Source organism: Pipra filicauda, unplaced genomic scaffold (assembly GCF_003945595.2).
Source record: "Pipra filicauda isolate LSUMZ 115617 unplaced genomic scaffold, ASM394559v2 scaffold42_size3861933_pilon, whole genome shotgun sequence".
Taxonomy (NCBI): domain Eukaryota; kingdom Metazoa; phylum Chordata; class Aves; order Passeriformes; family Pipridae; genus Pipra; species Pipra filicauda.
Genome location: NW_024104565.1, coordinates 3,354,941 through 3,372,275, shown reverse-complemented (window position 1 = coordinate 3,372,275; position 17,335 = coordinate 3,354,941). Strand labels below are relative to the sequence as shown.

The window sequence follows — 17,335 nt, the reverse complement described above, 5'->3', positions numbered from 1 at the left end:
GGCTTGACACCTTCAATTGCCCATCAGAGGTACAATGCAACAGTCAAAAGCCTGCAAACTCGGCTCTTGCCTTTTCAGGGCTTCACACCTTCAGCACTGGAGGGAGGGAGGGGCCCGATTGCTCATCAGAGGTATAATGCAAGTCAAAAACCTGCAAAAGTCTCCTAGAATGCATAAATCATTAAACATTTCAGTCTCTGACAGGGTTGTGCTGACACACACAGAGGAGGGTGGAGCAGCAGAAGGGAGCAGCCAGGGAGCTCTCCCACGGGCACACAGCTGGCTATTGCTGCCCTGGGGTGACCTGAAGCACACAAGGCCTTTGCTCTGTCTTCACCATGCAACTCAGTGCCACATTTTTCCGGGCATCCTTCTGGGACTGTGGTCGCCTTGGTGACCTTGGCCCTTCTGTCCTCTTTGGCAGATGCTCACAACTTGACAGAGAGCGTGTGCAGTTAAATCCCTCCCGCTCCTCAGTCTTCCATGGATGATAATTATTGACATGCCTCACTCTGCTGGGGAAGGATGAATGACCCCATAACCTCCCTCCTACTTGTACTGCTCTTTGCTCCACAGCTCTTAATGATTTCTTTCTCTCCAAAACCTGCCACTATGCCACTGATTAGCGTAATTAATTTAAAACACAGAACAATTATTTCCAGCCATCACTTAGACTGGAATTTGTACTGAAAACCTGTCCACCTTCCCAACTTTTTCTATTGGCTTAGAAATCTCCTATCAGATCCTGGCTCATACAAAAGTTATTGAAAATTCAGCTCCTCATCCTACAGAAAAAGGACATGGCCTTGCTTCTTTTTATGTAGGTGTCTTTTGATCCAGCCATGACAACTGTACATAAAACTTTACCTTTCAAGGACACAAACCTCTGAAGAGACACAAACCTCTGAAGAGACACAATCATGCTCCTGCCTAGGAAGATGCTCCAATTGGAGGGGCAAGAGGGTTTGGGATGAGTTGAACATTTTACTGATCTGGTTCTACAGATAAAGTGTTCTTACCTCCCCAATTACCTTGCAGACCAGAAAGTTTGTGGTGTTGGTGAGCTGTCCCTTGGGAGTGCGGAGGGCAATCAACCTGAGTGCTGGAGCAGGAACTGCTCTTAAATGTGTGGCAGTGTGCCAAGGGCACATGGTACAAGGCTTATCCTTTCCTGTATTAAAGCTAGGGGTTATACACAAGTTCTTAAAAATGAGGAATTGATGCAGGGTTGTCACTCTAAGCATCAGCATTAGGCCATCATCACTTCTCTTGATTTCTTCCCCACCTTATTTTCTTCCTAATGTTATTGATGGTCAGTTGTTTCATACGGAATGATATAAAATCTGGGGCTGTGCTATTCTGTATTTCTTTGACTGGGGAAATGTGAAAGATTTTCTTACAGCTTGGACATCTAGTGAGGAGGATCTCTGACCATGGCTTCAAATAATAGGTAACACATCGTACTGCACTTCAGTTTTCTTGGACACCAGACAAAATCATTCAGTTTGTATATGTTTGAGTAGTCTGATTGAGCAGAGAGAGTAATTTCAGAGCAGAAGGTGAATGTTTCCAGTTTCACAGCTGTTGAGATATAAAACATTGCAGATAGCAATTTACACTTTTCTGACACAGATGTTTGCCTCGTGGGATGATTCATTTACACTTAAGAGAAAAAATAGTGGCAAAAGTGACTCTTCCCTCAGATGCTTTATATTCCTCACTGCAGATTTCAACAGTCCTAATACCTACCCTGTTCTGAATGACTAGGTAGAAGCATTTTTCTGCTTCAAAGAACATAAAGTAAAGCAATTAATCCACTTCTTTCAGGAACTGCCTGCACTGCCACCCTGCTTCCTCTGCCAGACTCCCTGTTACTGCACCCAGGGGTTTGTTATAAAGCAATTCAGACACTTTCATGATGGTATACCAGCTTCTCGTTCAAATGCACAGAAGATCCATCATGCCTCTGGGCTCAAGATACAAATAATCACTCAGCAGGAATTACCCTGGAGAAGACTGCCCCCAAAATGACTCATTAATCCTCATATTGTAAAGACAGGCAGGCTACCTAATTTTTTGATAACCAAAGAAATGTATGTGAAGTACCATTACTACCTGCAAGGCTGGGAGGAGGAAGAGGGAATACATTGCCATAATTAAAAATAGAATAAAAAAAGAAAGGTATAGAGTTCTGGGCACTAATTTTAAATCATGGCTCTGCAGTATTATCACACAGTGCTAGTAAGACAAAGCCAGCCTGAAAGTTGAATGTTTCAAAAGTATTTATTATTATTTATGCAGTTGACAATGATTTGATAAGTGGAAAATAATTCACTGAAATACAATCCACTCATGCACTACATTTCCCATAATTACAAACCTAAATTTCACTATAAATCCAAATCCAATTCTACTGAAGCATGAGCCTTGAGATTTAGAGCTGATTTCTGTAGTGTATATGCTGTGTTTCACCATGTGAAGATTGCCCTTGACCAAAAGGCAGACCATTGCTTTGATGGAGCTTGGCAACATTTTGACAACAACAACCTCCTGCAGAATGCAAACCTGGCCAGGAATTTTGGGTTTGCATGCTCTATTACATGATTAGTGTAATAACATGTTAGATTTTGGCTGAGGAGCGCAACTGCAGTCATAGTAAGAGAAGAGTTCGTTGTATTTTGAACATGTTTTGAAGCATTTTGAACTGCTTGAGGAAGCAGACTTCTTTTGTCCTTTCATTTAGCAAGATTTCATAACAAGACCTACAAATGCCCAAAGCTTGGAGAGCAAAATGCTCTGAACTCACTCTGGGTGTACATATGAATGCAAAGAAATACAAGGCAGGTGCAACTAAGTAAACAATAACTGACAGCCAACTGCAGCCCCTGAGGGATGATGGTTGGCAAGGCCTGTTGACTCAGAAAGACCCAAGTCCCAAGCAGTGCTTCGAAACAAAAGTCTTCCATCTTTTGCAGGGTCCCTGAGCAGGGCTCTCTGTGGCTGTGTGCCCTGTATTGTGCTTACAGCAGTGTGTGTGTATGAAATACATTTAGAACTGAAATACATTTCTCTCAGCTAATCAACTACATATTGCTACTTGTTTTCTAAAATTTGCTCATGTGACTGAACTAAAAGCACGGGAATTAGAAAGCTCTTACTCTCTCAATTGATGAAGAAAACTGGAAATCTGTAGAAATGTTGGATATTCTGGTTAAGCTTAACAATCCCTGTAAATTTATTGGGTGTAGGAGAGAGCATGGTAGCTAAGTTTCTAATCGTGATCACTTTTAAATTTACGAATCTCAGAGATCTCATTACACCTGATAAGGAATTTTATTCTATAGACTTCAAAGTGATTAGGTTTGCAAAACTGCTCAGCAGAATGTCTTATTTGTGTTTTATTCATAATAGTTTGGAAGTCATCTCAAGGCATCTACCGCTCCAAAATGGGTATGCATGTATTCTGTGTACATCACACTGTGCTCTCATGCTTTAGTATGTGGTGAGAGGAATGGCTTGTTTGGCTCATGAACAGCTGTACTGAGTATGTAGTACATGCACATACCATCCATGAATCTGTTGTTTTGAGGCAAACAGTAGTCTGGCAAGCATGCACTATGATTGTTTGATGGGAAGAAATGCTGAATTTTGATTTTCATTTTATTTGCAGTACAATGACAATTTTTTTTGCAGAAATTCATTGATACATTTCATGTGCAAATTTACCTGAGATTTTTGTCAAAGCACACATGTGTGTGCGTGTATTATTTTTATTTATACTGGGAAAGACAAATGAGAATTTGCATTCACTTGACAGGGTAAGGAAGAGGAGAAAATGAAATGGAAATTGTCTTATATTAATGGCCAAAACTGCAATTTGCAATCCCGTATTGAATTACCATTGCAGATAGAGTGCTTAGGAGACTATTCATTTTGTGTCTACCTCAATAAGGCAAATGTTTCCCTGAAAAAAAAAGGAAGCACAATAGTGAAATCACATATAATGAAAGCTAGTGACTATTCAACTAGAGCTCCAAAAGTAAAAGAAGGGAAACATTTAGAAAAACAGATTAGGGAAATAAGAGACAAAGGAATAAGTGGCAGCTGAGCATATATTAAAAACTCCACCAACAAAAACTTTTGGTGGTGCTTTTTTAAATAAGATTTGAAAGGCAGATGCTCCTTTTTCACCATTTCGTCCTATCTTAAGAACACCATGGGCGAAGTCCCTCTGACAGCTAGATGCACAGCATCTGGTATGTAAAGTGCATCAGCAGAGGAAGCAGGAATGAACACCATAAAAATCTTTTTTAAACAATATTGTGCTGGAGTCAAGAAGAAATCTGTGTGGAAGTTCAGGTGATAAGAGGAGAAAAGATGGCAAAGCCCTCAGATGTAGGTCAGGGACAGGCACCTATTGAGTGGTATAGCCACAATGTGTGCACATGTGTATAACCACTCACTGGGTGTCTTTTTCTTTTCAATCTTCAGGAAGAGGCAGCCAGAGTTCTCGCCCACCAGCCAGTGTCCGTCGGCACATGTGCAGCTTTGAAAAATCCCACACTGCAGTGAATGTGTAAGAGAAGCTGCATGACAAAGAGTGGTTTTACCCCTTACTTTCTTTTTCTCATTGGTTTATCATGTCTAATGATGGGACAAATGTGGTGCATGCCATTAAAGATGGGAAATTTGCTTATGTCCCCTTGTTTCACACAATGCCTTAAACTGATTGACCAGATGTGATGAAGAGGACAGTGAATATTTTTTTTGCAGGTTTTATTTTTTTTTCTCTCAAGCCTTCAATTTTATTTCTAAATGCCTACAATTTTGCAAATAAGTCCTCTTTTTTGTACTAATTTTATCTTCTTTTTCCATTTAGCCAATATTTTTTTTCTTTTTTACAGTTTTGCATAGAGATGACACTATCCTGTGTGCTTTAAAGAACAATCTAGTGGCTATGTCATGGCGAGACACCTTTGCTGTGCGCAACTTTTGCTAACTGTGCTTGTTAGTGAACTGTGGCTGCACAGCCAGCAGAGGGAACACAGAAAACATTTGTTTGGTTGGATTCTTAGAACAGGTAAAACATTAGCAGGCACATGTAAATAAAACCAGCAGGATTTGGCCTAGGAACAAAAAGTATCTTAAAATAATAGCAGAGAATTTTTTTCCTTTATAATTTCTGAAAGTTGTTCAGATTCTGCATATACTGCATGCAGAGAACAATAGCAAAATTCAGGTCTTCAGAAGTAAAAAGTGCAATTACTGCCCTCTCTGAGCAAACACAAACAAGGAGGAGAAAACATGCTAGCTGTTGCAGAAACCGAAAGGCTTTGCCTCATTTCTTCCAGATCTTTGCTCATTTCCATCTGCTAAACTGCAAATGTAAAACAGTCCTGCTCCCTGCCCTGTAGAAGGTTGTGCAGTGACTAGCTGGAAAGCTGCCTGTGATCCACTGACACAGCATTTTGAGCAGTGCTGTCTCGCTAGAGAGATGCTGTTCCCCTGCTCTAATCAGTGCAAAGCATTAGCTCTGTGTATGTCTCAGGCAGTTTATGCAATTTGTGCACAGGTAGCAATGATGTTAATTCAATCAAATCTACCTCTCTGATTTGCAGATCAGAAGAAATCCATAGAATGCATCATATATTTCGAGCAGTAGTGATGGCTTTTACAGGGCTTGTGTAGCAACCAGATTTGGCACCCTGAAAGGCAAATTGTACACAGGCAGTGTAAGGAGCGGTACAAACATTTTGATACTAACTTCTAGTCAGAACTTCCAGTTCTGAACTGGAACAAGTGTTGCAGATTCCCAGGGTACAGATCATCAATTATCTGTCTGGAAACTCAAATGGGAGTCCAACACAGACATACTATTAGGAGGCAAATGCGAACGCAACAACAAATTCTATTCAAAAAAGTATGGGCACAAGCTGTGAAACTCCTGAGCACAGGGAAGGCTGAACCTCCTGCTTTTTGCATGACAACGCTTGGGATTTTTTTTCAGTTTGGAAAAAAATATCCCCATCCACATGAGCTCCTGAGAGACACCTCTGGTGGGACTCCAACCAGTCAATGGAACTTCAAATGCCTGTGGCAGCTGCCCAGATAAAAAAGGCTTTAAGAAGCAGTGGAGCTTTTCAGACCTGCTGAGCATGAAGCTATTTTGGTTTCTCTGCCCATCCCTGTCCCTCAGGCTTCCTTCTTCCTCCAACCAGGGCTGATGCATTCAGAGGCCTGGCAGTGTTGCCCTGTGTCCTGGGAAAGGGCATGTCCTCCGTCTGCAACTGACTGCCCAAGATCCCTGTGGCCACGAATGTCAGTTTGAGCAGTAGATGTGTGTCCATCATATCACCAGCTGCCCAACGCCACTGCCTGGTCTCATGCCTCAGTCTCATTCACCAGAATTGCTGCAGTTTGCAAGTCCAGGTTTTTCTGAGAAAGCCCTCCTTCACTACCACAACATGCTAGAAATCACCATGGGTGCTATGGTTTCCCTCACCTTCCAGTTACAAGCAAATAGATGTAGAGTCTTGAAACTGTCTTGTGTTTTGATGAACACAATACTTAGCATCAGGGTTTTTTCACTAATGTTAATCTCCATTCTCTGTATAATTCTGGAGATGATTAGAAATGCAGAATCATGAAAATACAGAATAATAAAATTTTATTATCATACTTAAAAACACCAGAAACATCACCTCTGAGTTTCAGGGCTCTATTCTTCTGAAGCTGCACATTCGTTACCATGGAAACTTTCAGATACACCCAAAAAACCCACAGGCTTCACAATCTGCTCTATCTACTGCAGAATATTCGGGAGAGCTGTACATTACAAATCATGGGCCTCATGACTAAGCTTCCTGTGGCAAGAGGGTTAAGTTTGAACTCAAACTGCTGGCATGTTAAGGCAAGTCTGATGTCTTTGAGCTCTGTTCAAACTATTGGGAGTTTATTTTATTCTCAAGTATACCAGAGAATCTGACAAGTTCTAATGGAAGAAAGACCTCATTGACCGCTACCTCTGCAAGGGTTGCACACACTTTGGCAGCAAATATCCAGGGCAACTGGCTTGTCTGTTCATTAGGAATTTATTCCTGCTGTGATACAGCTATTGACTTGAAAACATTCTAGATGTTCAGCATAAAGTGTCCCTTTTGTAGCTTCATCTAGAGGTCTCAGTTGTGCACCTATATGCCACATGAAGTACCTCCCAGCCTCAGTGCTAATGAGATGTTTGAAGAAAACCTGAATCTATTTGGCTATTTTAGTTTTATCTCATGCACTCTTTTCTCTGTCCCCAGTGCTTTTTGTTGCGGTTCAGTATACAGCTTTCAGCTTGTCAATATCTTTCTGGTAAAAAACATGGTGCCCCAAATAATTTTCTATCAGAATCACAGAGGATTACAGAAAGCAAGGAAAAACCTCCAACTGTCTTAATTACTATTAAACTGCATTCATAGGAAAGACCTCCTGTACCACAGTGTGGTGCTTTTGAGTGGGGAACACAGAATTCATGGGCAATTTTTGTGGTTTTATTATATTTCAAGTTCATTAATTTGTGTTTCTAATTCAACAGCTGCTCCATGGCATTTCTTTTGATGTAATGTTTTTTGAAGGTTTTTGATCTTCACAGCCTCCCAGTCCTACATACTATTTTGCCTTCCTTGCACCCACCTACACTCTTTCTAAATGAATTTAATTCTTGCGTTTTCTTCACATTTTCCTAAGCTTTCCAGGTCCCTCTGCACAAAACATTGTACTTTTCAGTTTTCAGGTTCTATTAATTGTGCTCCTTTTTGAGCCTGTCTGAATAAAAGCTTCAGTTCAGGCATCATCACTGGCTGCACTGTCGTATACATTTATCTGAATGTGCAGCATGAGACATCTTCAGATAACACAAATGTGCTTCTCCATTAATAACAGATAGTCTCTAGTGATTTAAACCATTCTTTTTTCATGCACTGACTTTATTATCCTTAAAAAAATTACAAAAAATTTTTCAGTAGGACGAATTAATTCTGAATATTTGGTGAGGTTTATTTATTAAAAACAATAAAATAAACAGATTCAAAAGCTATTCACTAATAAGAGCACTTTTCAATTTCACTTTGATTTGCAGGTTTCCCATCTTTATTTCCTGAACACAGGATGAATTTTCTTGCTGTTCGTGACAAATTGTTTATTATCCTGAACTTTGTATTATCTATTAGATTAAGTTGTTTTCTCAAAGCAACACATTAGTAGTTATTTGATAATTTTTTCAAAATACCTAATGAACACACATGGGAATCAAATTTTTTTTCACCAGTAATTAGAAAGATGACTGAAATGTGGCATAGCTTCTGTATTTTAGATGAAACTAAAAATTTATAGTAGTAATTATAATTAGTAGCCAGACCTTCATACACATTATCAGTGTAATATTCTCACACCTTTATTGAGCTGGGTAAGTAAGATCTGTGATACATGCTGAAGTTTTAGGCATTCAACGACCTTGAACTTCAACTACACTACCATCTCTTACCATTCCCCAGCTCCCTGAATTCACAGTTGTATAAAAGTGCTATATATAGCTACTGCATCCACATTACAGACTGTATAATATTAACATTTCAATTTAAAAAAGAAAAAAAACCAGTTACCAATAGGGTCAATGTATATTAGGTAGCCTATATGTAATTCAGATAAAATACTATTTGATGTTTGCATTGGAGTAACCAATGAAGGAAATTAATACATTAGATTTACTTGACATAAGCCAGTGGCAAGACAGAGAGTTGGAAAGGCAACTCTGGGCTTGTGCTTGCTCACAACACCCCTAAGTATCATCAGGTTCTTCCCCAGCAAGACAGCATGACAGTGTTATGTTTTCCTATGTTTTGTGTAACAGTTTCCATCATACATTTAAAGCAGCACTGTAATTTACACGGAATATCCTGTCCCGTGCCCAAGGCAATTTTGTCCATAACAAAAAAAAAAAAAAGTGAGTGGAGCAACAAGGAAAAGTTGGTTCAGTAACTTAAACTCCCAGAAATGTAAGTAGGATGTTAAACTTTGCTCTAATTATACAGCACCAGAGAAAGCATTGGAGTCCTGCTGTGAGAACTGTTCTAAGTTCCTCTTATCGCCGAGATAGAGGTTATAGTGTAAAAGGACTAAGGCTGAACTTGGTTTGTCATTCTTGTTTTTTTTATTTGGGTGTTAATATCAGGCAAAAGTCCTGAGCATACATCAGATAGGGACTGTGGTCAATGATGGCTCCCTCGCTCATGGGGGAGTGCAGAGAAGTTTTACTAACCCAGATGTAAGACATAAATCCCTAGAAGCAATGCTCCAGAAGTTAGGCTTGCAGAAACACGTTAACCAGCGTGGCTTGCTCTGCTAATGAGTGGCAGGACTGGCTGTGGCAGTTCTGAAACGAGGGGCTGTTCAGTACAGTCTGTTCACCACCCTGGATTAAAATCATCTCTCTCCTTTAATCAAATTTCATGCCCGAGGGGCCTTACTGAAATAGAGACAATAATAGAAGAGACCTTGGTGATACAAGCTAAGCACCTACAGTGTGCTACAGTGCAGGTACTAGACTTAAATTTTAAGCTTGTTAGCTTGGGTCCTGGGAATGGTGAGGCAGCAGCGGGACAAAGCTTTGCTCAGGCTCATTACCACTTTTTACATGACTGCTGGGTTGCAGAAAGCTTGCAGTTGGCTAAATGCCTTTCTGTGGGCAGGGCAGAAATTCCTCCACTGGTTTCCCTAGGATGGCATCCATCAGCAACTGCCATGTGGGATGAGAAAGGTTTTGTCCAATGCACAGTTTTGAACAGGGCATTTCCTTTTGCTCTGCATCCCCATTGCCTCCAAAGGCTGGCCATCTCTGTGTCAGTGCTCAGAATAAGCCCTGTGCACTCTGCATTCTGGAACCAGCTGTCAGGTGGCTGTAACTGTGCCCCACTCTGTGAAGGTGGGAGCATTTTTTGGCTGGACAGTACCTGACACTGACCTTGGCTGGTTGCTGATAGTTAGGGTTTCTTTTGGGCTCAGTTTTTGCTGCCAAAGTTGATAGGCTCTTCTTGGTTTGCATTTTATGTTCATTACTAAGATTTTGTCTTCACAGAAGAGACTGCCAGGTTATCTCAATGCTTCCTACTAGCTGTGGCATTTCAGTTACTATAGTGACTACAAGGAGGTAGGCTGGGACAAAGCATCAGTCTGACAAAGAAAGAAAGGTAATATTTATAATTTCTCCTATATCCTTTTCCTCTGGTTAATTGCCATTGCTGCTTTTTTAAAAAACAGCCTTAAATCATAAGTCTGTGTTCTGAATCTTGTCTAGCACCACCAGGCCTGGCCCAAATGACTGTATCCCTCATCTCAGCAAGCTTGAGATCCTCCCTCAGCTCATGACCATTTGGAGAAGATAACAGACCACCATTCTGGCATCCTAAAGGGATGAAACAGGGGATGAACTCTAACAGATCAAGGAATGTCCCTTGCTGTTTTAACTGGAAGGGCTCTTTCTCAAGCACTTTACCTAACTGCATCCGAAGCCATTTCCCAGCTTGTGGGTTCCTGAAGCTAACTTCATCATAGCACATATCACTCTGTTAAACCATTTCATGTGGTATCAGTTAGGGATTGTTATGCATAAAATGGTCAAGACAAAAAAAGACAACATTTCAGGCATACAGAACTCAAAATTGATTTCATTCTCTGTGCTCTGGATCTCAGGCTGTAACTTTGCTGGTGAAAGGATCAGAGAGTTGCACAAACTAACTTCCCTTAGACCACTGGGACAATAATTTTTCACCTCAGAAGCATTCAGCCTCTAAGATATAAAGAAACCTTTGCTATTCAAAGTCTAAAGTAAGGCATCTTCAGGATCCTGCAGTGTGGAGAGAAACCACCTGTTCTGGGGTGCTCAGATTTGATGTTGCTCCAAGGAAGCCAACAGGGTCAGATCCTCCAGGCACTGGCAGGAGCAGGATTCTGGTCTTGGCCTGAAAATGGACTTAAGTCTGGGGAACTCCTTGTCACAAGGAAGAGCCAGATCTTGAGCATCTGGAGATACTTAACAATGAACAGTGAGATGTCTAACGAGCTGTATGCATGTCCTACAGGTGGGCAGGATTATTCTGAACCACAGTCTCAGATTTGGATGCACCAGCTCTTTTAAAAATCTTCAGCTAGTAACTATTAAGGTCTGAAGTTATTTTCCGTCTTGTTTAGTAATTAATAATCGTCTGAAAGTATCAGAGAATGACTGCCCCATAGTCATGCAGAGAGTATGTTATAAAGATCAATGCATGTATTAAAAACAACACTTTGAATTACCAAAAATAACAACAGATCTTCTCATAGAACTAAAAAAATTCATACAAGAAATATACTTACCTCTATTTCCTCCAAAAACCAAAGCCCACAAAAAAAGCTGTGAAAATTGAGAAAAAGCATCTAAGTGTATGTCCTTGCAAATAAAGCAAAAGCAAGCCCATCTTATGTGTTTATAGGATGTCCATGAATCTGTCTCAACATTTAGGTTAGATGTGAGGATTTGAAGAAATAGTAGTTGGAGTGTTACACTGGGTATAGGCAAGTACATACCTAAAGATCCCTTGAGACTCCAGGGGGTTCACATCTAGGCAGTAAGTGGGAAGTCTAAATCCTATGGGAAATTGTATACAGTACAGAGAAAGCTAGGAAAGACAAATAAATACATGAAAGAAATGAAATGGGTAACCATCCTATTGATAAAAGCAAGAAACCACCAGTTAATCCCACCTCTACCAGTTAATCCCACCTTGTCGCTGTGCAATTGAACATCAGGTTTTCAACACCCCAACTGTAAGCTTGGTGTCCTCTCTTGCCCTTGTGTGGAAAACCATCCCTTCTTCCATTATGCCAGGCAAATTATTTTGATCTTCACCTTTCCATGGATAATTCCTTCAAAAGAGAATATGACAATAACTTGGTGACCATACCTCCCACATGCAGTCAGGATTCTCATCATCACAAGTGAGGCGATTCCTTGTCTTGCTGAGAGTCAGTTCAGGTCTGGGCTTTTGCAGACCCATGTTTGTTTATGTCTAAAGGTCAATTAATGCCATTCAAGATGGCTGGTCTTTGTTCCAGCATAAAAAGTGTTTTTCTTGCATGTTAATTATAAATTTTGCCTGAATGTGCTAATCTTGGTGTGACCCCCTACCAGTCATCCAGCAAGACAGAGCCCAGGTATTTCTATGACAGTCTTGTGACTCCACCTCAAATGACTCATTAACAGGCTAATGGTAAACAGACATAGCAAGGAGAGCAAGTTGAGGGAAAGAGCTGGAAAAAGAGTCTGAGGAGAAGAGTAGCAGAAAAGAGATTTCCCAGTGGATATTGTCCAATGGATCCCACAGAGAACCACTGCAGCTCTAAAGCTCTTTGTCACGAGTCACGAACATTAAAGTCTAGCAAGTGGAGGCAAGGTGCATCGGTAGCAGCAGCTTTCCTCACAGAGCAAGTTGGTAACAGACAAATCCTGATGAAATGGTTTGTTCACGTTTGGGTATTGCAGTCCCAGCACCATGGTTGTTGATTTCAGCTCAATTAAGTGCATTACGGAGAGTGCTACAGAAGAAAGAAGTCAGAAGAGTAGAATTTGAGAGTGAGGGAGAGGGAAATGAACTAAATAGGAGCATGATCTGAAGACAGAGGTAGTGAGTTCCTTAAAATAGCAGTGCTTGCCTTTGATGTAAAATACAAAATCTTGGGAACAAAATGAGTTAGAGACTAAACAGATGGTGTGAGGAGGGATTCAAAAGTGAGATGATGCACCAGAACTAGCTATGAAGAAATAAATTATGTAGAAGTGGACTTAGCATAAAAGGCGGCAGATAGTCATTGTATTTTTTTCAGAAAATCCCTTTGCAGTATTTGTAAGCTACAGCATCAGCAAAATACAACATAAGAGCACTTGACTTCCTCTCTACAAGAAAAGACTTGTTTTGAAGTTAAAGCAGACAAAATGTGTTTCTGCATGGAGTTTGCAGATCTTGGCATGTTAAATATTATTTTAAAAATCTTTCACACCCAACAATTACATTCATTTGCTTATCTGTATACCGCTTAAAAAAAAAAAAGTCATACCACAGCTAGTTTTGATCAAAACAGGAACTCTTCTAAATCTTCATTCTTATCTTTTCATTGATCAGTATAACACAGAATTTTCATTCTTCAGCTGGGAACTTGTTTTTTTACTTTCTATGCTAAAGCTCTAAATCCAAACAGCTCTAGATCCTACCCACTACATGCTTTGGAGAGTTACAAATTTTTTATATTGGCCCTTTCTCGTGCTCCAGTTCCCACAGAGGTGGTGAGTCCAGTGTTTAGAGTCTGGAGCTGGAGATGAACTTCCCAGCTTGGATCCATCTCAAAAGCTTTTTTCTTTTTTCTCCAGGAATATTTATGGCTCAGCAATAAAGTGACACATTGTCATGTACATTTCTTTTCTTTTTTTGACAGATTTACAACACTATCTGCGACAAAGTCAGTCACTACTTTTTTTAAATAAAATTCAACTGGCAATTATTTACTCCCTGAAAAAAGAGAACTGCAAGAGTCTGAGCAAGGAAAAGCAAAATACTTTGAATGATACTGCAATACAGTAAGGGAAGCGATCTCCCCTCATGTGTGCAGTAGCAGGAGACAAGGCTGCTCCCATCTAGTTTGCCATGCACCTGCAGGGCAATCACAGGGTCCGAAATTTAATCCTCAGGGCTCCTGGTCACTGAGGAATGAAACCCTGAGTTAAGGCTGCTTTGAATAAATCATCTCAGAATTTCTGTATCTGGTTTTCACACAGGTGATGTATATTATAATTTGTCAATGATCTCTACTGCCTTACCTGCAATGAAACAGTTGCTTGATCCTCTTAAGCGACACTCAGCTCCCTGTCCCACCAGCTGCTAACAAGCTGCCACTCTGCTTTTTGTGTTGCTCCCTTCAATGGCACAGGGAAATGCAAAAAACCCTACAGCTCCTCAGGGGCAGACATGACCCTCAGATCCTCACTCAGCTAAACTGCTAAGCACTTTGATGGGATCCAGCCTGTATGAGGCTGGTCTTGTCGCTGCTTGTTCCTCCACCCACACAAATCAACCGTTTTCAGTCCCAGCACTTTATCCTGAATTGTAAATAATAGTCACCTGGGAAGAAGTGCATTTGCCTCCTACCTGATGGAGTCCCCAGAAGTCCTTCATTTCTTTGATAGCTAAACTGTTCCTGAGTGCAAAAGGGGGAGAGGGAATAAAAAGGACCTCTCTACACAGGGTACCAAAGGCTATAACTGTGTGTTGTTTTTCTTCCAACAGCTTGAAAATATTTCCTTTAAGTTGTAAATCAGGCTTAATTAAAGCTCTTCCTGTGACTTTTTTCCCATTTTTTTCCTTCCCTCCCTACAAGGTGGGATGAGCAAACCTAGATACAAAATTATATAGCTCGAGTCCACAAATCACAGCTGGCCCTCCTGGAGCCCTTCCCACAGGCTAGCCTTTCCAGGCTGGCTGTAAGATGGATAACCATCAGGAAGTAATCACTTCTGGATGAAAATCAAAGTAATTGCTGTTGTTAAAAAACATTGTTGTTTCCTTTGTAGTTTTTTGGGGAGGACACAAAGAACTGGAGGAGGGAGGCTTACTAATAAGGAAAAGCAATCAGTATTTGTGTAGGCTTGTGTGTTATACTGCCTGTGTTTGTGTAATGTAAATGCAAATAAACCCATCTTTATTTTATTCATAGTTCTAATGGGAAGTCTGTGTCATGGTCTGAACCAGGTGGAAGACAAGATCCCAAAGGGGAACATACATGGCACAGACTCTCAGTGCATGTGAAGAACCAGGAGACAGGGTGCAATCAGACAGCAGTGATCAAACCCCTCACTAAAGACTACCACGGCCAAAGCCTGACTTTTACCGACATCAGCAGTAAGACTCTGTACAATGTGGTGGAGGAAGAAGATAGAGAGCCTGTTCGCCTCAACCAGGCCAGCAGCCCCTCCATGGTGGTGCACAGACGAGTGGCAACCACCCCACCTCTGCAGGCCACAGCGGAGGAGACCCAGCTCTTCTTGCCTGAGCAGTCCCCCAAAACCCTGCCCCTGCAGCCACAGTCCCTCATGGACCAGCTGCAAGGAGTGGTCAACAAGTTCGCCCCCGGCATCCCAGAGTTCAATGCTGCCATCCCCACTCCCGGCTCAGGGAACGGCGTGCGGCCCCCGTACCAGCCTCCGCCACCTCAGCAGTCGTCCCTGCAGCCTTTCCAGGTGGCTGCCTTCAGCGAGGAGACCCTCTCTCCCCCGGCTGATGAAGTGGAGAGTGAGAAGGTAAAGCTCATTCAGGGATATGTGTATGAGAAAAACACAGAGGAGGAGGAGGACGAGGAGCCGGTGACCAGCAAACTGACTCTGGAAGACTCTCCGGCACTGACACCCCCATCCCCTTTCCGGGATTCAGTGGTTTCGGGCAGCTCTGTGCCCAGCTCTCCGGTCTCGGAGTCGGTGCTCTGCACACCCCCAGATGTGACCTATGCCTCTGTCATCCTGAGGGATTATAAACAAAGCTCGTCCACCCTGTAGATGCTGCAAGAGACAAGATGGGAAGGACTTTGGCAGCTGCCCGTTGGGAGGATTTGAGGAGGCAAGTCTCTCAGGGCTGTGGGGAGAGAGAGCAAAGAACGACGTCACAAGTGACAAGGCAAAAATTTCTTCCTGCACTTAAATAACTAAAATGAAACAAAAAGAAAATAAAAATCCATTCTGAGGGCTCAAGATTCTCTATCTGTTAAAAATAAAAATATTGTACTTTGGAAAAACATTAGGAAACCATAACAAAGCACAAACCCAAGAGACAACTTCTATAGCAAAAAAATAAAGAATAAACACACAGGAAAAAAATATAATTACACTTAGTCAAACCCTCTCTTGGCAATGCTTAAAAAGGACTCTTGGAAGTGTGACCTGGAGAAGTCATTAGCACACCTCATGACTGCTGTCTGTCTGCTACGGAAGCAACACACCCAGGAGCTGGAAGGGTGGAGTGCGGTGAGGGGGAACGAAGCTACTTGTATATGAGACATATATGCAAAAATATTTTTTTCCTGGTTTCTACAGGTGGCATAACTGCGGAATGTGTTTGGGGGAGAGGAGCTGAGATAATGTGAAAGCGCATGGCTCTTACTGACTTTTGTCTGAACGATTTGTTCTTCATACTAGGCTGCTTTTTGGGGGATCTGGGCTTTTTTAACATTGATTGTGAACTGACTGAGAAACATGATCGAGACTCAAGAGGTTTCTGAAGAAAGCCCTCACTGTAGTACTTGTAATATGATAAGGACTTAGAAAAACTGCCCTTTTGTATAAGATCGCAAACCATGTGGCTAAACTGTTACACAATGTTTCCTGTAGCAGAACAATATTTATTGACTATCTTTTCATAAAATAACATATTTTGCCATGTCACTGCATCATTCCTCTGTGTTACGTTGGAATCAAGTACATTGCAAAATAGCTGTATACTTAGAGCAACTGTTAATCTGAAAGAAAGGTAATTCCATACTGGGGGTTATGGAGCCAGCTCCCAGACAAGAGACTGGAGTGAGCGTATGTTTGTGTATCTGTATGCGTGTGTATGGTATGTGTGAAGAGTAATGTCCAATAACTACCACTGGAAGATTGTCTTATATACTATGAATATTTTTATGTTACAATCATGTTTTTATATTGCATTGTTACAAATATTCAATAGATATTTGAAGGTTTGTATGCTGTGCTAACACATTCTTTTTTCTCATATACAAGCTGAGACAGTTGTTACCCTTACACTAGGGTGCTTTGTTTTGCAGATATTTTATGAAGTAGACATATGGTATTAATAAACCAGTGCATTGAGATCTTGTTATTTTACATGTTTGCAGCAAGTGTGATTAACAAAAAAAAAAAAAAAAAAAAAAAAGAAGAAAATATAAAAAGAAAAAAGAAAAAAGTCTGGTTTAGAAATCCAGGTGAGACAGGAAAAGTAATTCAACTATTTCACTGCTTCAGATAATTTAAAATAAAATCACATCAGGACAGGAAATTTCATCAGTGCTTAATGTGTGCATAAACTCCCAGGTTTTGTTATAGACAGTTCTTTTAAAGTCTATGATGTTTAGTTGCATGTTCTTTCCACATGATTTCAATTCTTGTATTTAATATACAATACAGCATCTTAAAGATCACTTCTAGGTGGTTGTAGTTCTGTCATTTATTATTCCTCCTCCTCTATCTTTCATGTGTTTCCTAGAGATGGGCCTAATC

The 17,335-nt window shown here is 40.9% G+C and overlaps 1 protein-coding gene across 6 annotated transcripts in view; it reads left to right on the top strand.

The window, feature by feature from the left end:
* The window catches only part of GRM1 (glutamate metabotropic receptor 1), a 184,827-nt gene extending 167,885 nt beyond the window's left edge, over nt 1-16,942 (top strand). For 2 of the 6 annotated variants that reach the window (XM_027739524.2, XM_027739525.2), the window contains exon 9: nt 14,782-16,942. In XM_027739524.2, coding sequence (XP_027595325.1) covers nt 14,782-15,616 — 835 coding nt within the window. In that variant the 3' untranslated portion in view covers nt 15,617-16,942. Of the gene's footprint in view, nt 1-3,411; nt 3,451-4,491; nt 4,577-14,781 lie in introns of all 6 variants that reach the window. The other 4 variants (XM_027739528.2, XM_027739527.2, XM_027739529.2 and 1 more) reach the window with 4 other exon arrangements.
* Nucleotides 16,943-17,335: the final 393 nt, after the last annotated feature.